The 22,092-nt window shown below is 45.8% G+C and overlaps 1 protein-coding gene across 1 annotated transcript in view; it reads right to left on the minus strand.

Annotated features, from left to right (window-relative positions):
* The window catches only part of LOC115480934 (protein unc-13 homolog A-like), a 195,716-nt gene that overhangs the window by 102,634 nt on the left and 70,990 nt on the right, over positions 1-22,092 (minus strand). Inside the window, 4 exon segments of the mRNA XM_030219919.1 lie at positions 1,982-2,078; positions 6,176-6,622; positions 12,582-12,704; positions 15,726-15,924. Coding sequence (XP_030075779.1) covers positions 1,982-2,078; positions 6,176-6,622; positions 12,582-12,704; positions 15,726-15,924 — 866 coding nt within the window.

Below are 22,092 nucleotides of genomic sequence, written 5' to 3' on the forward strand. Positions count from 1 at the left end.
CTGTTCTAAGGAGGGAAGGAGAGAAGGGGATCAGAGTCAGGAGGACTCACACTTGGCTAGGTACCCTTATTCAGGTCCTGGCCAATATTCAGCCAGGACCTGCATAAGTACCAGCGGTTGCCTCCTACCAGGTTAGGCCTGGATAGTCAATGCTGATGCCCGCACATGCCCTGGCATTGACTATCTGAGTCTAACTTAGCAGTAACAGTAAGCATTTAAAAAAATGCTCACTGAACAGTGAGTGGATAATCTACCTCCCTATGGGCCAATTGCAGTGTAAATTTATAGAATACTAGCTCTTATGGGGCTATTCTATAAGATAATCTTGGTGTCCAGGTGTAATTCTCGAATTAGCACTCAGTATCCAGCACCTAGACTGTGACCCCCAGTTATAGAATTGCTCCCTTGTGAACAGCGAGCATCTATAGTGAGGCAGAGGAATCAAAATGTTGTGGGTGGCAGGCGGGAAAAGGGTCCCCAAATCTGATTTGGTTTCATATTCCAACAGGGCTTTCATGCGGTCGATCTGACCCAGGGCCTCTTTTGACATATTTTCATGGCACATCCTTACACCATAAACTTCACTTGCTGCCTCCTCACAACAAGACACATGTGGTGAGCCTTCTCATGGAGAGTCACTCATTTATACATCCTGAGTAGCCATCTCTCCACCCTAGGTCAGGTTGACCAAGAAGAACACAGGAACATAAGTCTTGCCATACAGATCAAACTTTGACCTCACTAAAGCAGGGGCGTAGCCAGTCTTCCGATTTTGGGGGGACACAGGGGTGGATTGGAGGGGCAGCGCAATCCTTCCCCCCTCCTCCCTCCAGTGCATTAAAAATACCTTTGCTGGTGGGATGCCATGGCCCCAACAGCCAAAGAAATTCACTGCTGAGCCGTTCCCCTCCTCCTCTTGCTGCTGCAGGAAACAGGAAGTCAGCGGTGTTCCTCCAGCCACCAACTCCATGCATGCATGAGGAATCCTGGCATCGGCTACTGGAAGGGAGCAGCTCAGAAGCAAATTTCTTTGGCTGGTGGGGCGTTGGCATCTGCACCAGCCATTTAACAGGTGCTGCAGGTTTGGAGGGGGTCAGAGCCCAAAGTGGGAAGGCAGGCCCCCCCAGAAATCGCCAGTGCACTGAAGTAGTTACAACTGAAGGCCTTGCCTAATCACCAGACTTTGTCCATTTCCACTGGCACTTCAGTGGCAATGTACTGCAATAGTGCTTTTCTACTTAGGGTTACCATATGTCCAGTTTTACCTGGACATGTTCTCTTTTTTAGACGACATGGCCAGGCAACCGTGCGGGTTTTGCCAGCCTGCCCGTTTGTCCAGATTTGCGGATGAACGGGCGGGCTGGCGGGCGTACGGGAAGGCTGGCCTCAGGGTGTCCTATCCTCCCCCCTCCTTTACCTTAGTGTGATGCCTTGGTGGACTAGTGATCTCTTCAGGCAAGAAAGAGCCTCTTGAGACTTCCACAGAAGTCTTGCAAGGTCACTGCTTGAAGTCTTGGCAGCCATTTTGAATCAGCACCAGGAGAAAGACAGACTAAACAGTCTGCAGCTGCCCCAGGCAGGAAAGAGGGGGCCCTTTCCTGCCACAAAGAGGTCACTGGACCACCATGGCACCACACTAGGTAAAGGAGGAGAGGAGAGGGGTAGTGAATGGAGTCATGTGGGTGGAAGGAGGCTGGAAAATTGGGGATGGGATCTACATGGGGGGAGAGAGAGGGAATATGGGTTTCTTTGGGGTCAAAGTGTCAAGAGATAGAGCAGGGGTGTGACAGGGGGCTGGGTAGGGTGTGACAGGGGACAGGGCAGGAGTGTGACATATGTCCTCTTTTTTCTTAGGGCAAATATGGTAACCCTATTTCTACTAGATTACACTATGGAAAAATCTCTTTCATTTCTGTTCTGTTTCCTTATCCTGCTACCACCCTAAGTCCATATTCTTAAAGAGGAGGAATATAGTACATACCTCTTGAAGTTGCAATCGAACCTTGTTAAACAACCTCAACCAGTTGGACTTGGCCCGGGACATGGAATCCTGGCCCTCTTCCTCCTCTTCTCTGTAACTGCCAGGGGAAGGAAGTCATCAGTGTTCTTGCCACACCTGGCCACAATCTGCACCAGAAAAGCTATGAATTTATGTCCCTCAGCATTACAACTGTGTGAGCTCTTGTCTCTGCAGGTGTCATTTAGAAACCACAGCTCTGAGTAAACGCTTAGCTTGAAGCAGAGGTGAAGCCTCTTGGTATACAGGATGCTGAGAGAGGAACCGGAATGTCCAGGTCAGGATCTTCAAAATTCCCCTATTAATTTACAACTCTATCAAAGATAGAGCTTTTAGTAAAATAAATGGAAGAATGTATTTGCCAGCATGTACAGTGGGAGGAGTGATTTTGCAAAAGTCTATGTAGAAGCAAAGAGTGGCATCACCAGGGCTTTTTTTGAGGGGGTACTTGTGGGTACTGAGTACTGGCACCTTTTCCATTGTCTGCTAAAATTGACCCATGGCCCCCAAGTTCTAATGAAAGAGCTCAGGCTCTACACACCAATTCTGCCTTGTCATAGATTCTGTGACTGGTTGCAAGGGCCTGGCTATTGTGGGGTGGGTCCCTCAATGATCACCCCACCCCTGAAGGGTGGCCTGGCATTTGAGTACCGACACCTTTTTTGCTAGAAAAAATGCACTGGGCATCACTCAGCAGCTTCTATGAATAAGTATATGTATAGTAGCCAATTTTAAAAACATACAGGCCTGATATTCAGCAGGACTTCAATGGCTCCTCTCCAGATAAGTCCTGCTGTTGGGGTCATACCTGAATTTTTAGTAGCACTTACCTGGATAAAGGGCAAATCTATAATCCAGGCAGTTTCGTTTATGTGCACATCCCCATGGATTCTAAACAGGTTGTCTACAGTTGAGAACAGAAGTTTGGGTGTGGATCACAGATCCGGGCTCAAACTAATTAGTTAGGGGTCTTTTTACCAAGCTGCGGTAAAAAGGGCCCTGCGGTAGCGCTGGGTGCCATTTTTCCATGTGCTAGAGCCCTTTTAACCATAGTGGGTAAAAAGCCCCTAAAACAAAAATGGCCATGCGGTAAGATTACTCTTATTGCGTGGCCATGTAAGTGGGATCACTTACCACCCACCCACTGAGAAGCTGGTAAGGGCTCCCGCGGTAAAAATGACAAAAATATTTTTTGTTGCACCGGAAATGGCATGTTCTTGAGGCAGAGCTAATGCTGGAGGCCGAGTTGGGCCAGTGGTAGTTCTGGGTTGCCATGCAACAACCCTTTAGTAAAAGGGCCCCTTAACGAGCTATTAGCAATCAATAATTGGGGTTAATTGGAACTCATTTGGAGTGACGTGCAGATTTGCCCTGCGCCCTATTCTATACAATGCATGCCTGAATTTTATAGCATACAAATCCGTAAGGGCATGGTCATGTGAGGGGCATGGGCGGGTCAGGGGTGTTCTTAGAAATTAGATGCGATGTTATAGAGTAGGGTCATTTATGCGTCCAACTGCCATGAGTTTCGTGTCAGCATTTAACCAAGGTTTCAGCAGGTGTAAGTGTAAACCCAAAGTTAGGCACATGATCCATGTTAAATTAGTATTCTGTAAACAGTGCTCCATGCAGAGCATCCATTGCAGAATACCAGTTTAGCGCAGATCTTCCCTGTGCCTAACCTTGAGCGCTATTTATAGAATTCTCCCCACTATGCATATAAATGTTTAGAATATTAACTAGATGTGGTGTACTTAGATTTCAGCAAAGCCTTTGACACAGTTCCGCACAAGCGACTCACAAACAAACTGAGTACCCTCCGTATGGAACTTAGAGTAACTGACTGGGATACAAATTGGTTGAACGGATGGGTAGCAGTAAATGGAGCTTGTTATCAGTGGAGTACCGCAGGGATCGGTCCTAGGGCCGACTCTTTTTAACATTTTTGTGAGTGATATTGCGGAAGGGCTGTCTGGTAAGGTTTGTCTCTTTGCGGATGATACCAAACTCTGCAACAGGGTAGACACCCCGGAAGGTGTGGATGACATGAGGAAGGACCTAGCGAAGCTTGAGGAATGGTCCAATATTTGGCAACTAAGATTTAATGCTAAAAAATGCACGGTCATGCATATGGGTCACAAAAATCTGAGGGAAAGGTATAATTTATTTATTTATTTATTGCTTCTGTGAACAAAGGAAGAGCAGGACTTGGGTGGGGGGGGGGGGGGGTAATTGTGTCTGATGATCTTAAAGTTTCCAAACAGGTAGAAATAGCGATGATCATAGCCAGAAGGATGCTTGGGTGCATAAGGAGAGGAATGACCAGCAGGAACAAAGAGGTGATAGTGTCCTTGCATAAGTCTCTGGTGAGATCCCATTTAGAGTACTGTGTGCAATTCAGGAGACCGCACCTACGGAAAGATATAAGCAGTCGGTCCAGAGGGCAGCTACAAAATTGGTAAGCGGTCTTGGACATAAAATATATAGGGATAGGCTTATGAACCTCCACATGTATTCACTGGAAGAGAGGCGGGAGAGAGGAGATATGAAAGAGACATTTAAATATCTCAGGAGCATTAATGTACAAGAAGTGAGCCTTTTTCAAATGAAAGAAAACTCTGGAATGAGGGGGCATACAGTGAAGTTAAGAAGAAATAGGCTTAGGAGAAATCTAAGAAAGTATTTGTTCACAGAAAAGGCAGTGAAAGTGTGGAATGGCCTCCCGGTGGAGGTTGTGGAGACGAGTACTGTGGCAGAATTTAAGAAAGCGTGGGATAATGGTGTTTGACTGCCCATTGTTCCTTTTAGTTTAGAAAATGCAACAAACCAAAAGAAGCACAAGGAGCCTTCAAGAGAGGGGGCGTCAACAGAATTTTATTGATCAGACCCGACACAGTCTGTGTTTCGGTGACACCACCTGTGTCAGTGGTCTTTCAATGATAACCCAATCCAAGGGTGTCAAACAAATCAGTGGAAAATGCTACATCTGAATTCACATAAATGACGCCGAGAACGGCGCGGGTATGAAGGTAAAATGTAAAAAATACCCCTGCGCAGTAAGGCTGCTGACCGGTAAAATAGTGCTTAACTGGCTATTGGCCATCTGTCAATATTCAGTGGGAGATAACCGACTATCCCCTGCTGTATATCCCCGGTTAGCGGCTAGCCAGCTATAGCACGCGATATAACCGGCTATCCACTGATTTTTAAAACAGGTTTAGTGGCCATATTTGGCCATGTCAAATCTTGGAATATCTTTGGTTGGTTTGAGGATATCTAGCTAAATCTGAATATCAACTTAGTTGGTTATCTTCAAACTGGCCAAAAATAACCCGGAAACAGCCTGGCATTGAATATCCAGGTTAGCGCAGACTGTGGGAATTAGCCAGTCTAAATCCTGCGGTCTGAATATCAGCCCTTTTGAGTTTAGAAAGTGCAGTAATCAGAAACTGGTCATGAAAGGGGTTTTTGGTACCTGGATTGTGAAAAGGTATGTGTTTCATACAGCCACATTCATCACAGGGTGAAAACGAACAGTGCTGTACTTATTGTACACCCAAGTAGGAGACTCTGAGCCTGAGGACAAAAATCCTATCAGGACAACCTTTGAGAAAAGGGCTTTTCCCTATGCTTTGTGTATTTTGTCATTTTCATTCTTTTAGCCAGCTGGCATGTCTCCTCTTTCCCACGCTCCCTCCTCCCCCCCAACATCAAGTCAGTCAGGGGAATATCTTACAAACCAAAAATTCCTCTCTCTGTACTAGAACATACTGTCAATTTTACAATAGATTTGGAGGATAGAGGGGAGAGAAAAGACAGCCATTAAATAAGTCAGAGAAAAGCCTTGACTGTGGTTCTGCTTTTTACACACTGCCCTCAGGGGCTGGTTAATTAACTTCTGTGGTTGGATGATGGAATCCATATTCCCAGTGGTTTGCTTTCCCTATCACATTGTGGGTCATTTTTATTATCTTAAAGCATTGTTCCCTCTTTATAGAGCTGTTCTTATACTATTGAAATTCAGTCCATTCTAAGGGTGTCCTATTGTGGTGGCAAATAGAAGCAAAGATTTTAAGGAATTCTCACAATGGTCTGAAATTAATGGTGGCTGCCAATACCTTATGGCTTATTACTATAAAAACACAGAAGTAGTCTTACCTCTCTACAGGCTTCTGAGGCTGGGCTTGGCTCAGGGATTGGGGCTCTGGCACCAGCTCTGGCATCTTCGTAGCCGGCACATCTTTCACCGGCAACTCCTGGGGCTCCCCTGGAGAGTAGCCCTTCTCACTCTGTGCATAGGAGCCATCCTGTTCAAAGGGTCCTGGCTCATATATATCCTGATCCTGCAGGTCCATCTTATCCTCGGGGTAGTTGTCTTCTTTCTCACTGAAGCCCTCAGAGTAGTCCTCATCCTCCTGGTCCCACTGAGGGGAGTCCTTGTGGCAGCTGACAGAGCTGTGGCAGGAATGATAGGAGTCCCCATCAAGCTCCTCATCGATTTCTGACCCCTGAGGGCTCTCGTTGTCCGGGTCAAACTCCCCACTGAATTGGGAACTGCCTTGGCTGAGCTCGGCCGACGAGGCATATCTGCTGCTGCCAGTAGGGCTGCATAGATCAAAAACAAGAGAATGAACCAGGGCTCAGGGTGGCCTACAGTTGACTGTGCGTTCTCTTATACATATGCAGGCCTAGTATGGAGCCTCACACTGGCCTCACTTTTATCACAATTATCTCAGCCTATCATCACACAGAAGACAACAAAGAACAAGTATTTAAAGGCCAGGTGGCCAGATAGCTCCACGCCATCAGAGACAGGCTGAACCAGTCCTGGATTCATCTCCTATTGCATCAACAAAGAAAATAGATTAAATGGGAGATGAGCTTCTCTCTCTACCCTCCCCCCCTCCAACTCCCAAGACATGGAACTGCCTGGTCACCCTATCCTACAGATGCAGCTACTGTGACTTTAGCAGAATCCATGGTTTTATTTTGACAATTCAGTTGGTAGTTAAGATAGAAATCATGAGGATCCCTTTCCTCTTTCTGTTGTTCTGATCCTTATTTCATTCTTGAGACGGTGTTTGTTTGAAAGTTCCTTCTGCTTAATGTATTGGGCACTGTGCTAGCATGTGTGAGCAAGCACTTGCTAAATCTCACAAGCACAAAAATAAAAATAGATTTATCTTGCCACATCCCTTTCTGCATTAGCACAGCAGAAGGAAACTATCATGCCACCCACTAATGCGTGTGTTAAGCAGTCATGCACTGGAAGTAGGACCTAGGGAGTAGAGAATGACACAGGGACAGGGACCCGCAGTAACAGTGGGGATGGGGACAGGGAGAGAGCTTGCGGGGATGGGGTAGGGACAGATCCCTTGGGGACGGGACGGGGACAAAGCCCACGGGGACGGGGCAGGGATGGGGGCAGAGCCCACGGGGACGGGGACAAACTTTGTCCCTCTGTCTACTTTTCTACTTTTCTACTTTGAAGCCTGTTAATGAACTGGACTGTTTTTTATATTCGAGTGATGCAGACAACGATATTTTGATGTTTTGGTAAAACAAGCAAACATGCTGGCCACAACTAGCATAATTTGCATGGGGGATGCTGTACATTCTGCTACCAGCACATCTTCTAAGAAGACATCTTCTATTGAAGGAAGGATTGTGGAAGACAGGAGAGCTAGACAGTGCTTCATTGGGTATATTTCTCCCCTCTAGGGCGTACAGAATGGGTTGTATTTTGTACCCCTGGACATTTTAACAGGGTGGATTAGCATTCCTTAGGGTAGTAGAAATGAGCTATTGTTGGGATTGGAAGGGTAGAGGGTGGTGGTGAGGAGGGTTATTATAGCTGCTCACTGTTATTATATTTGTAATTTATACACAATAGTTGCACAGCATATTGTTCCTTTTTATACTTTAATAAAAAGATTTAAATATAAAATCATAATTGTTCGAGGCTTCTGCAGATGAGGACAGAGCCTATGGGGAAGGGCTTGCAGGGACGGGGAGGGGATGGAGACAGAACCCATGGGGACGGGACGAGAACAGGGATAAACTTTGTCCCCGTGTCATTCTCTATTAGGGAGCCCACCATGTACATTTTATTCAAAGTGAAGTGGAGCTGGAGGGTCCCATTCTTTGTGAGAGATGGGTAGCAAGATCCAAAAGATGGTGCAGGTGTGCTTGACAAGGTCTTCCAATCACATGCATCAGTGTTTCTCAAATGTTCTTGATGTGCCCCTAGCCAATCAGCTTTTTAGAGACACTGTACTTGAAGGTAAAGCTTCCTCATGCTTATCTATTGTAGATAATCTGCAACCCCCACTGGTTAAGGGTACTCCAGGACTGATCTGGGAAGCACTGACCTACATGCATGAAACTGGTGTCTTGGTTAAGCCTGGCTCTACTCTTCCCTCTGTCCTTGCAGCTGGCCATGGCCAGTACCCCTCCCTTTCCCCAGCCTTTCATCTTTTCACCTTGGATTTGACAGTGCAAATGTTTGCCTGAGGCCTAGTCAGGGAAATGGAGACCAGACGGCATTTCAACTTCTCAGTTTTAGCTATTTATTTCCTCCCACTCCCTAATATAAGGCAGACTCTGAAAGGAGTTTAAGTCTGGGACTTAAAATTATTTTAAGGCATTTTCTGTTTTGCCCTAGCTTGCAAGCTGCAGTATATTCTTTCACACATAAAATTACCCCTGTTATAAAGTCCAATAAGTTTTTATGTGGCTTTATAAAATGGGCACCAATTTTAAATAGTCCAGTCTTAATTGACATCAACTAAATTGGTATCTTAATTTAGCTGATGTCATTACTTTAGAATTTAAAAAGGTGGGGTATATGGGTAGCCACCATTTTGATTGCAATATGCTAGTGAGAGAAGTGAGAAGAAGAGCATGCAGTGAATTTTACAGGTATTGGAGTTATATGTTTTTGTAATTGGGAGATATAAATTTTAGGACTGTGTTATTCAGTATGGTTTTACCTTTTTAAGGCCATTGCTGGAAGCAGGATACTGGGCTAGATGGACCATTGGTCTGACCCACTATGGCTATTCTTAGTGGAATTAGAAAAGGTACAGAGAAGAGCGACGGAAATGATAAAGGGGATGGGATGACTTCCCTATGAGGAAAGGCTAAAGCGGCTAGGGCTCTTCAGCTTGGAAAAAAGACGGCTGAGGAGAGATATGATAGAGGTCTATAAAATAATAAGCAGAGTGGAATGGGTAGATGTGAATCATTTGTTTACTCTTTCCAAAAATACTAGGACTAGGGGGCATGCGATGAAGCTACAAAGTAGCAAATTTAAAACGAATTGGAGAAAAAAGTTTTCTTCACTCAACGTGTAATTAAACACTGGAATTTGTTGCCAGAGAATGTGGTAAAGGTGGTTAGCTTAGCAGGGCTTAAAAAACATTTGGACAGCTTCCTAAAGGAAAAGTCCATAGACCATTATTAAAATGACTTGGGGAAAATCCACTGCTTATTTCTGGGATAAGCAGCATAAAATATATTGAACATTTTTTGGATCTTGCCAGGTATTTGTGACTTGGATTGGCCACTGTTGGAAACAGGATGCTGGGCTTGATAGGCCTTTGGTCTGTCCCAGTGTGGCAATACTTATGTACTTATGTTGTTATGTGATTGATGTGTCCTGGGAAAACCTCCAACAGAGATTTTGCACCTGTGGTTTTTCTTTTTGTTTTTTTTCAGGTTTTTTTTTGAAGATGGGTACACCTATCATTGGCCCTCCAAGCATGCCTTCTCTGTGAGGAAAAAGCTATGCATTTTGAAACCATGTGTGTAATTTTACTCACATAGAGGGCAGGCAATTTTCAAAAAGCCCATTTCCATAGGGAAAATGTTTCACTTATGGCAATGGCTTTAAAAATTGCCCCTAACTATGAATGCACACAGACATACAGGTACTCACATTTTAAATATATGTCAGGAGAAAATGAAGAGCACTTTCCCAAAATTCAGTCCATTTTTGTCAGTTTTGAGCCATGCGATTAATTTCATTCATCACGGCAAGTTTCATTTACTGAAGCTTATTCTTGATGAATGAAATTAATCGCACGGCTGAAAACTGACAAAAAAAATGGACTGAGTGAGTTTTGGAAACGTGTCCTTCAAATATGTTTACATTGTCAATATTATGAAAATACTGACACTCACACTGAAGGTGTGCGTGAGCTCTATATTGTTTGGCATCGGGAGGAATATATTATAGACAACTTTGGAAATCACCAGTTGTTTGAATATTTGTCTGTAGCAGCCTTCGCGTCATTGACCCCTGATGCAGGTGCAGTAGCACCGAAACACGGCCCGTGTCGGGGTTTTTCTTCAATCAAGTTCACTATTAAAGGAATTTTTCAAATGAACAAACTGTGTCCCTTCTGTTTTTAAAGGCCATTTGTGCTCTTTTTTTTGCTTGGACTTTTTTCGTACTTAGTTCCCTCTCTTTGTTACATTATTATTTAATTCACTGACATATCTAAAGAGAATAAAGCATACAAACTAAGGGCCCTGTTTACTAAGCCAAGTTGTAGATGCACTAGCATTTTTAGTGCGTGTTAAAAATGAATGCATACGAATGCTAGAGACACCCATATATTCCTATTGGTGTCTATATCGTTAGTGTGTGCTAAAAACTCTAGTACATCTTAGTAAACAGGGCCCTAAATGGAGAAATATATATATTTTTTCATTTATTACGTTTGATGTTATCAGTTTAACAAAGCAGCTTTGACATGGTTGCCGTTTGGCTCCACCCTCCTTCCACCTGCATTGATAGTCTTGGGTGCAGTGCTCATTCAGGTTCCTCTCATTCATTTAACCCCTGACACTGCCCCACCACCATTACAAACCACATAAAAGGCTTTCAGAAATTACTCACAAATAAACACTTCCACAAAACCTAGGAGCACACCAAATACCACAGGGATGTCCCCATGTTCTGAGGCATTCCACAGAAAAATGGTGACTCCTTCATGGGTAGGGGAGAGAGGGACAGAGGAAGACAACTAGAGCAACCTATCACTTTTAGGGGCATGGTCCATGAAGGGTTAAACATGGAAGAAGTAAAATTAAACAAAAGGAAATGAAACAAAGATCCTAAGCAGTTAGTACACATGGAATCTCCATGCCTCCAAATGGCTGAGACACATCCACAATGAAGCGCACATGCACACAATACAGTAACAAGACCAGGGATAAACCGATACCATGTCCCCCGTCTACCAGAACCCTCTAATGCCAGGCCTAATCTGGATTTTCTACTCTGCTTACCTTCTCTAGGTGGTCTGTTTTGCTTTTTGTGATTTCCACTAGGAAAACTGATCTTCCCATACTTGGAACCTGATCATAGGGCATTTTGCCCCACCACCTTCCCTTCCAAATGAATCAGATGTTGGTTTAGAATTGACTCCCTCCTCCCACTGTCAATAGGACCTTCCTCCATCTATGGGCCTGATTCACTGAGGCTTTCCTTCAATTCTGTGGGTGTAAGGGAAAGAAAAGCTTCATGAATCAGGTCTCTAATCTTGCTACAGAATCCTAAAAGTCATAGCTGTCAGCCTGCACATTCCTCTAACCTACCTACAAGCTCCCTGTTGTTTCACAGTCTGCATTAAAAAATGTTTTGCTTTTTATTCATTTTCTTTTTTTTTTCTTCTTTATTTTCATTTTAGTTTCTATGCATCTTTTTGGATTGGAAATGACATATTGCTATACTTTGTCATTTTCAAACTCCAGCTCATCCCTGTTAAAGGGATGGTATGAACCCTTGTGATGGCTTCTAAAATGCCTCTTTCTATGATATTTGGGTGGACAGTTCCTGTGTTTGCATTATTTATTTTTCCTTAACGTAGGGGTCTTTTTACTAAGCTGCAGCAAAAAGGGCCCTGCGGTAGCAGCGGAGGCCATTTTACTCACACGCCAGGGCCCCTTTTACCGTGGCCGGTAAAATGCCCCCCCCCCCCCAAAAAAATGACCACACTGTAAGATAACTGAGGTGGCGGTAAGAGTTCCTCTGGTAACCCGGCGATGCTCGATTACTGTTAGGATAGTGTCACGCTAGGGAAAAAAAGTTTCTGGAGCGCCAGAAATGGTGCACGCCCCAGCCAGAACTAGCGCCAGCGGCTACATTGGGCCGGCGGTAGTTCCATTTTAGCATGCGGTAAGCCTACATTGGGTTTACTGCTGCTTTGTAAAAGACCCCCATAGTTCTTTAAGTGCTCATCCATTTTTGCACCTATATTTAAAGCCTTTTAAAAATTAGGGCCCAGTGTCCTTATGTTTTTATTCTGCCTTAGATGCATTCCTGACATTTCCTTCCTTTGGATCTGTACCAGGCCTCTTATCCTAAATTTGAGTGGTACAGTTGGCTCACTGGGTGTTCTTTAAAACCAAACTCTCTTCCAGACTCAAACCCAGACCAATTATTACCACAGGGTCAGGCAGTGCTTTGTCCCCGGTATCGGTCTAGCCCAGGCGACAAGGATCACCACAGCACTCTGCGCCACTCACAAAGGCTAAAGAGAAGGTAGGGACCCACCTATCAGATAGGTCAAGAGACTTGCTCTCAAGAGAACACTGGCAGCTGGTGAGCCTGCTAGAGCCCGAAGCAGACTCCAGGTCGCTGCGACCGTTTGTGGCAGAGTCTACACTATCGTAGCGTCTGCTGGGGCAGGGGAGCAAAACAGAGCGCGGTTGGCAGGAACAGAAAGAAAAAAAAAGTGAGAATAATATACCCGTAAGTGGTGTGTAAAATACTGTGAATCATTTCAACCAAAATGAGAAGCAAATTCCGCCCCTACCCCTCTGAGGCTATAATGCCTGGATCCCGCAGAACCTCTGCTTTTCTAAAGCAGCCTCTGCTCTGCCATGGCCAGCAACTTACTGAAAATGAGTGCTAAGTTCATCTTCACCATTGGCTCAATGACTTTAAAGCAAATGCTCTTGCTTGTCCCCTGCGTCGTACCAAGGGCAGGGCAGTGGGGGCGGTCCGCCCTGGTGCACGCCGCTGGAGGGGTGCAGAGAGCAGCCACGTGCCTGCCGGCTCTGCTGGTTCCCTGCTCCCTCTGCCCCGGAACAGGTTACTTCCTGTTCCAGGGCAGAGGGAGCAGGGAGCCAGCGGAGCCGAGAACCATGCGGCTGCTCCCAGCAGACAAGAATGCACCTGGGGTGGGGGGGGGGGGGTTGATGCGCTGGGGGGGGGTGTCGTGCTGCACCCGGGGGGGGGGGTGCGCATCGGTGATCCGCCCCGGGTGGCAGCCGACCTAGGATCGTCACTGCTTGTCCCCTTCCTTCCCACCACCTCCCCCAAATATATGTGTATTTTCTTTTTGACATGAAGAGAAAGAGTGGGAGGTTGACCATGGATACCAAAGACTGGAACAATGTACTTGGAAAAAAGGTTTATTGGACAAAAGACTCGACACAAACTATGTGTTGTGGCTGCTAGGCCTGCATCAGGAGTCTGTATTAACAGAAAACTTCCAAAGCCGAATGATCTTTGTGCATAAGCTATATCCAATCTCTTGATTGTATGAGCTAAATAATGGTCTTGAAAAAGGCCTTTGGTTTGAAAAGATCGTGTCAGTGAAAATAGACTTTTACCGTTAATACAGACTCCTGATGCAGGCCTAGCAGCCGAAACACATGGTAAAAAGTGGCCTGCGGTAGTGTAGGCGCATGTTTTCAGCGTGCTGGGCCATTTTTTTCCGCGGCTGGGAAAAAAAAACTTTTTTAATGGGGGACAGTAAATGGCCGTGCGCTAAAATTAAAAGCAGCATACGGCTATTTACTGCCTGAGCACTTACTGCCACCCATTGACCTAGCGGTAAGAGCTCACATGGTACATGCACGATACTCATGCAGCGCGCCCCAATGTGGCTTCGCTGCAGATTAACGCTGGGAACGCCTCCTGCAGTAGAAAATAAAAAATATATTTTCTTCCGCTGGAAACAGTGTGCGCCAACTTTGAAAGTACCACCAGATGGGCATGCTAACTGGGTGGTAGTGTCAATTTGACACACGCTACATGAGCGGTAGCCCTACCACCGCTTTGTAAAAGGGCCCCTATGTGAGATATTCAGAACCGCATAAAGACAGAACCGACTTTTACGTGGTCCAATTTATACGTGACCTCGGTTGGCTAAGTATTGAATATGGGCAGTTAACTGGCTGAGTGCTGACTTCACCCTTGGAATGCCCCCAAAATAGCCAGTTTTGCGTTAGGCACTAACCGGTAATTTTCAGCAGCATTAACCGGTTAAGTGCCACTGAAAATGATTGGTTAGCCCTGAACAAGCAATTTAACTGGCTATGGGGCCCTGCTTAAAGGGTCCTTTTTACTAAGGCGTGCCCATAAGTGGCCTGCGCTGGTGTAGACGTGTGTTTTGGATGTGCACTGGCAAACTGCCGATTACCGCCGGGTAAGCGCCCCCGCGGTAGAAAATAGAAAATATTTTCTACCGCATGTTTTAGGCGCGCACCAAAAATGGAATTACCGCCTGGGGCATGCGGTAGCCGGGCAGTAGTGCCAATTTGATGTGTGTCGGATGCACGTAGGCGCCTACACGCCTTAGTAAAAAAGCCCCAAAGATAGGACTGACTTTGATGTAGCCCTATTTATGAGGTTACTTTAACCGGTTCAGTACTGAATATTGGTACTTAACTAGGGTTACCATATTTTGTCTCCCAAAAAGGAGGACACATGCCCCACCCCACCACACGCCCCACCCCACCACATGCCCCACCCCACCCCCTTTCACGCCCTCGCTCCGCCCCTGTCACATTTCCCCTCCCCCCTGTCACACACCTCCCCTTACCTTACTACTGCCCTGGTGGTCTAGTGACCTCTTCGGGGCAGGAAAGAGCCCTGCCAGGAGCGCTGCCCTGCATACATCCTTCCTGTTGATGATCTTGGCGCCGATTCAAAATGGCCACCAAGAGTTGAAGACTCGCGAGGTCAGTTCAACTCTTGGTGGCCATTTTGAATCGGCGCCGAGATCAGCAACAGGAAGGATGCATGCAGGGCAGCGCTCCGGGCAGGAAAGAGGGGGCTCTTTCCTGCCCCAAAGGCGGAAGAGGTCACTAGACCACCAGGGCAGTAGTAAGTAAGGGGAGGGGAGGCTAGCAATCTGTCCGTTTGTCCAGAAATCTGGACAAACGGACAGATTGGCAAAACCCGCCCGGTTGCCCGGACATGTGCTCAAAATGAGGACATGTCCGGGTAAATCCAGAGATATGGTAACCCTATACTTAACCAGCCAAGTATTGACTCCACCCCTGGAACCGGTTTTGAGTCTGGTACTAACTAGACATTTTCAACGGCACTAACCAGTTAAGTGCCACTTTAAATGACCAGTTCACCCTGAACAAGCGATTTTACCGTGCAGAAGTGGTTTCTGGCCTGTTAAATCGCTTTGAATATTGACCCAAGTCATATTTCTTTTCTCCTTACTATTCCTAGGTTGGGAAGGATCAGTGCCTGCCCCTGAAGACCACAGGCATGTTTCTGCAATGTGTGCTACACCTTCTCTCCCCCCCCCCCCCTCCAATTATTGCAGTTTATGGGAGATCCAAACACACAGTGAGAAAAAGATGTGCTTCCTGGTCTCCCATGACTCATGCCTTACAGACCTCCAACATTCAAAATGGCAGAAAGGGAAAAGAAAAGGACCTTTGAACCTACCTGATTGGTCGCTGGTCTGAATAGTCCATCTCATCACTCTGCATGGAGTCCGTGTAGGAGTCACGGGAGCGCTGCTGCTTGCCTCGCATGGGATACTGATGCACGGAGGCATTGGGCTGGGAGGTGGAATAGCAGGGAGGTGGCATACTGTTGCTGTTCTCACTCCTGTAATCACTGTCTCTGTCAGGGTCATCATTGTCTGCAAGGAAGTATGGGTGGGGGGGGGGGGGCAATAGGAGTTTTCACCATCAAAATAAAAGAGAAATATTTTCGCCACTACAGACTTCAGGCTGAATTAGCAACAAAACTAACTCCTGTCCAGCTATGCATCTTCTGGTTGAAGTTTCCCTGCTTTGTGGCTATCTTTCATGACAGACTGGTATGGTTTGGGGCACAGGTAGGAAAACTCACAAGCACATGAGTGTGGGAACAACCACAGAGGGCTATTGGGGTAGGGGGTGCTAGAAGGAATACAATGGTTTTGCAGAACACAAGAAACTGACAGGCCGATTCTCAAAACCTACCGCAAGTGGTAAGGCCAGTTAGCCTGGGAATAGTGCACATATAAATCTGCATGGAATGCTCTGATGGCCAGGGCCACCGAGAGGGGGGGGGGGCAAAATTACCCGGGCCCGATGCCGGGGTCTCTCTCTCTTTCCTGCTCCTGACAGACCCAAGTGATCGCGTCCCGACAGGAGCAGGAGAGAGAGAACTCCAGCGCCAGGCCCCCCTTGGAGGCTGGGGAGGACCCGGAGCTTCCTCCAGCGCTGCTCTGCTGAGCGGCTGCTTTTCCTCTCAGGTGCGCATGCTCAACTGAGCATGCATGCCTGAGAGGAAAAGCAGCCACAGGGGCAGACAGTCAGCGCTGGAGGAAGATGTCTTCTGCTGGCGGGGCTTCAGGATCCCCACCAGCCAAGGTATTTCCTGCTGCGGCAGTGGCATTGACAGCGGTGGGGGGGGGGGGGCGGCAGCGGCTGATGATTGTGGGGGGGGGATGGTAGCAGTGGCCTTGCCCCGGGCCCGGCAGCTCTGCCCCCGGTCTGGTTCAGTCTCAGCGGCCCTGCTGAGGGCTTTAGTGTGGGAACAACATGCGTGGCAGAGATGGACAGTGGTGTGCTGGAGCCGGCTCGCACCTGCTCACAAGAGCCGGTTGTTAAATTTTTAAAGCTCTTGCGAGCCGGTTGTTCTGGCCGGCGAGCCAGCTCCCAGGGGCGGCACAACCTAGCGGTAAGTGAGGTAAGCATGGCAGGAGGGCGCCACAACCATGCTTACCTCACCTCCCGCCGCTCTGGGGGGGGGAGGTTAAATCATTAATTTACCTCCATCGCAGCAGCCACAGTGAAAGCCCGTCTCTAGTCTTCCCTTCGTTCCTGTCAGTGTCCCGCCTTCTTCTGACGTCATTTCCTCTTTCCGCGAGGGCAGGACACTGACAGGAAACGAAGGGAAGGCTAGAGATGGGCTTTCACTGTGGCTGCTGCGACAGAGGTAAATCAACAATTTAAACCCCTCAGGACGGCAGGAGCAAAAAGAGGGATGTTGGGGGGAGAAGAGGGCGGGCAGGTGGATACTGGAGCAGGAAGGCAGGGGAGAGAGGAGCATCAAAGCCATCTATGGATATGGATGGGAAGGCAGGGCCCAGGGAGAGAGGAGAAATTGCTGGACATGGAGGGGAGGGCAGAAGAGAGAGGACATCTGCTGGATATGGATGGATAGAGGGGGCAAGGGAGAGAGGAGAATCGCTGGGTATGGATGGCTGGAAGGGGACAGGGGAGAGAGGAGAATTGCTGGGTATGGATGGATGGAGGGGGGCAGGGGAGAGAAGAGAATTGCTGGATATGGATAGATGGATGGAGGGCAGGGGAGAGGAGTTACAGACCGAGAAAGGGATCTGGGAGTCATCGTGGATAGGACGTTGAAATCTTCAGCTCAATGCTAAGAAGGCGAACAGAATGTTGAGTATTATTAGAAAAGGGATGGAAACCAAGCATGAGGATGTTATAATGCCGTTATATCGCTCCATGGTGCGACCGCACCTGGAGTATTGTGTTCAGTTCTGGTCGCCTCATCTCAAAAAAAGATATAAAGGAATTGGAGAAGGTGCAGAGAAGGGCGACAAAAATGACAAAAGGGATAGGACGACTACCCTATGAGGAGAGGTTAAGACGGCTAGGACTCTTTAGCCTGGAGAGAAGGCGGCTGAAAGGTGATATGATAGAGGTTTACAAAATAATGAGCGGGATAGAGCGGACAGATGTGAAGCGTTTGTTTACGCTTTCTAACAATAATAGAACCAGGGGACACAAGATGAAATTAGAATGTGGTAGGTTTGAAACAAATCGGAGAAAGTTTTTCTTTACTCAGCGCATTGTTAGACTCTGGAACTCATTGCCGGAGAAGGTAGTGACGGCAGCTGGCCTTGCTGAGTTTAAAGGGGGTCTGGACAGATTTCTAAAGGAAAAGTCCCTTGATCGTTATTAAATTTGGGGGGTTTTGCCAGGTTCTTGGGACCTGGATTGGCCACTGTCGGAGACAGAGTGCTGGGCTTGATGGACCTTTGGTCTTTTCCCAGCGTGGCAGTGCTTATGTGCTTATGACATGGGTGGGTGGATGGAGGGGAGGGGAGAGGACAGTTGCTGGACATGGGTGGATGGAGGGGAGGGCAGCGGAGAGGAGGGCTGCTGGACATGGATGGGTGGAGGAGAAATTTGGCTAAACCATTTTATGGTGAAACTCTTCGGATATATCCAGATGTAGTGAAGACTACCCAGGAAAGATGGCGTTCTTTCTTGGCAATGAGAGACGAAGTCAAGGCATTAGGTGCTAATTTTATACTGGCATATCTTTGTAAATGTCAGATTAAATATCTGGAAAATAAATATCAATTCTTAGATCCTGAACACTTGAGAAATTTTATAGATTTGAAGAAAGTGACCAAATAGATCCTCTGTTAGTTTCAGAACATGTTATTCACAATATATAATGTTTTGTGAGTGAATCCAGGCCTTATTTCTTAAAAAAATATACTTATTCTTTTGCTCTACTCCTAATGTATTTCAGCCCCCCCACCAGAATTATTGTGGTCTAAGAAAGAATTTGAATTATGTTGATAGAATAATGTATTGAAAAATGTTCTTTTTCTTATCTGTTTTTCTTAACAAGATGTAATGCTTGTGATATGATTTAAAATCAATAAATATATAATAAATAAAAAAAAAAGGAAGAAGCTGGATCCACTGGACAGTCAAGTCTGTGGAGGACCAGAAATGGAGAAGAAAGGAGGAAAGAAAAGAAATAAATGGAAAGGAAGCCCTGGAAACGGAGTCAAGGGAACAGATAGAGAGCAGCAGAATCAGATACTGGGCCAGCATGATGAGAAAAACAAAGTCACCAGACAACAAAGGTAGAAAAAATTATTTTCATTTTAGTGTCTGGAATATGTCCACTTTGAGAATTTACATCTGCTATCATATTTTGCAGTGTATAGCAACGTGTTTTTTTCTGGCATTGTGCTTCTTAGGATTTCAGGTTAATTTTTGAAGAATTTGAATAAGGGCTATCTCTGTTCTGCATGTATGACTGCAAGGCCAAGTGTCTGAATAGGGATCTGTTTGTTAGGTTCTGAGATTTTGATAACACATTGCTTTTCAGAATTGGCAAGACTGTCTGTTCTCCTAATTCCTGGTCAGTATGCTAATTTGGTTTGTGTCATTTTGGGTAAACTGCAGAGATTTTTTTTTTCCTGGTAAAGGGCTTCAAAAACAGACATCATGTTATGAGAATCAGGTTCTCAACGTTAAAAGTTTATATTTATTTACTTATTTATGGCATTTTATCCCACATTAAACATGAATTAGATTGGAACCTGGGAGCATTTAATTTTTTTTTCCTGGACAGAGTAATTCATTGCCCCCCCCCCCCCCAGGCTCTCTCCCCAGCTATAGCCAGCTCTGCAATTTGGGGGGGGGGGCACGGAGGTGGACCGGGGAGAGAGCCTGTTGTTAAACATTTACCAGCACACCACTGGATGGCCACATATTGTATTTAAATGTAGTCAAACGTATGTTGATGACATCATTTGCTACGCTTTCCCAATGCTCAGAGAACAGTGCACAAAACAACCCTGCTCTTACTGCTGGAAAAAGAAAGCCAACTTGGAGCTGACGGTGGAAGGTTTGAAGAGAGGATTTCTTTTGATTTCCAGTTTAAAATCTGCTAGTTTTGATTTATTTGGGAAGTGGAAGAAAGCCCATGCAAGCCTGTAAGCGCTGGTACTGAGAAAGAAATATGTGTGGGTCCAGGCAAATCTGAAAGTGAAAGCACGCTTTGGTGTCTGTTTTATGTGTTTAAATATAAGCTTTCCAAGTAGGAAAAAATAATTGAAAAACTTATATTTAAGGGTGCAGAACAGTGGCTCTAACATGTGCTGCATGGTCGGGTTTGTCTGGCGCATGAACGTAAGAGCTGCACTTACTGTGAAATGCTTCTGCACATGTGCCAAGAATGTTCCTCCCCCTTGCTTTCGCTTTTACTGCATGCATATAATTTGAATATCATTTCCTTCCAGCACTGGAGAGCTATTTTTCTGCACTGTTCCGGCAGTATGGGGTGTGTGCTGTTGGCTGTACCGCGGGAGTTCTGAGAATCGGCCTGTGAGAGACTAAGGGCACTGTTGGCAGTCATGCTGTGAGGGGACAAGAGCAGCAGAAGACTGTCCAGGGCAGCTTGGATGATACCCCTCAGAACATGCCACTTCACTGCTGCCTGAGTTATATGCAAACAGCTTCGCTGATGCACTCCCATCATGCTCTACAGAACCCCTCCCTCTCTCTTGCTGGTCTAGCCATGGGTCCCATGCCAGTCATTGGTCCCGCTGCCATTCTCCCAGTGTACCTCAGTCCTGGCCTGAAGAACACCCTGTATGGGTATTCCACTCAATTTTGTTAACACACTTCAGTTCTGATCTGCATCATACCTGTTAAGGAACTGTGCAGTACTAAGAGGTACCAACAGAGAGCAATTGCAGGTCGGCAGAAATACAGTATGTGCAACGGTAAGAGTAGGTAGAATAACATGTAAATGAGTTATAGATGCCCAGCTCCGATTAGCATATAGTAGAAATAAAAATTTAAAAGAGCTTCTTAGTCCAGCTATACCATTGAATAGAGTTCCTTTGCCTATTTGGACTGGTCACATTAAATGCAACAGTTGTTCAGTATGCTCCATCATGTTGGAGATTTCCACTTTCGTCAATCCAGTGGATCAGAAGACATATGAACTCAAGATAAACACCACATGCAGATCGAGTTCAGTAATATATTGTCTACTCTGCCCATGCATGAAACTATATGTAGGACAAACTTCCAGGCCCTTACATGTGCGCATAATTGAACATAAAAGCGCCATAAGTTCTCATAAAATAGGTCTACCTTTGGTCAAACACTGTATTGATCTAATGCACGATTTCAATGATTTGAAATGCTTTGTCCTACAAGAAATTTTAAAATCTATGCGAGGAGGTGATCATCAAAGACAATTACTACAAGCTGAACAACGTTGGATTTTTAAATTGCACTCTTTAGAACCGCGAGGTCTAAATTCACGATTGGATTGGTGCTATTTCTTTTAGAATATCCAATAAGAGCATTTTCCTGAATTTTTGATTGGACAATTATTAGTTAGCGTCTGACGTCAGATATTTTACTTATATCAGTGGAGCAACGCCTCCCGAGGTCAGACATGTTGTATCTGAAACGCTGTGTAACGAGTTCCAAGTACTGTGCTGATGGCTTTATAGTAAGAATTTTTTTGTTAAACAGTTAATGCTGCACTATATTAATTCTTGTGTTTATATCCCCTAGTAATTACCCGAGACCTTGAAGAAGCAGCGAAACGCTGGCCAACGTCGGCTCAGGGTAACCTAACAGGGAACAGCGCAGCATGAAGCAGTAGCAATACTGAATATCAAGCAATAAAAAGTTAAGTGCATTGCAATATAACACGCTTTATCTTTAAAAATTCTTATCTTCAAATAACAAAAAATTTAGAAAATTTACTGCGGTCCCAGAAGAAATTGTTCTAGGGCTGCCTAAAAGGGGTTTTTGCCTATGATGAAGAGAAGACCAGTTGGTCTATTTTAGCTCCGACAGATTGATATTGGATCTGGGAGCTCTTTGAGGCTTTTCCCCACATACTATTGTAATTTTGTAATTTTGTATTTGGTGGAAATTTTGTATTTAGAATGAGTTATATTAGACAGGATTCTGTTCTTGCCATTTGTAGCTACTTCCTTCCTTTCTGTCTGGAAGTGAGAGTCCCTGACATAGTCCCTGGTATTTCATGGGTTCCACTTAGCCCTGCAAACACCTCA

This window comes from Microcaecilia unicolor, chromosome 11 (genome assembly GCF_901765095.1).
Source record: "Microcaecilia unicolor chromosome 11, aMicUni1.1, whole genome shotgun sequence".
In the NCBI taxonomy this organism is placed as follows: Eukaryota; Metazoa; Chordata; class Amphibia; order Gymnophiona; family Siphonopidae; genus Microcaecilia; species Microcaecilia unicolor.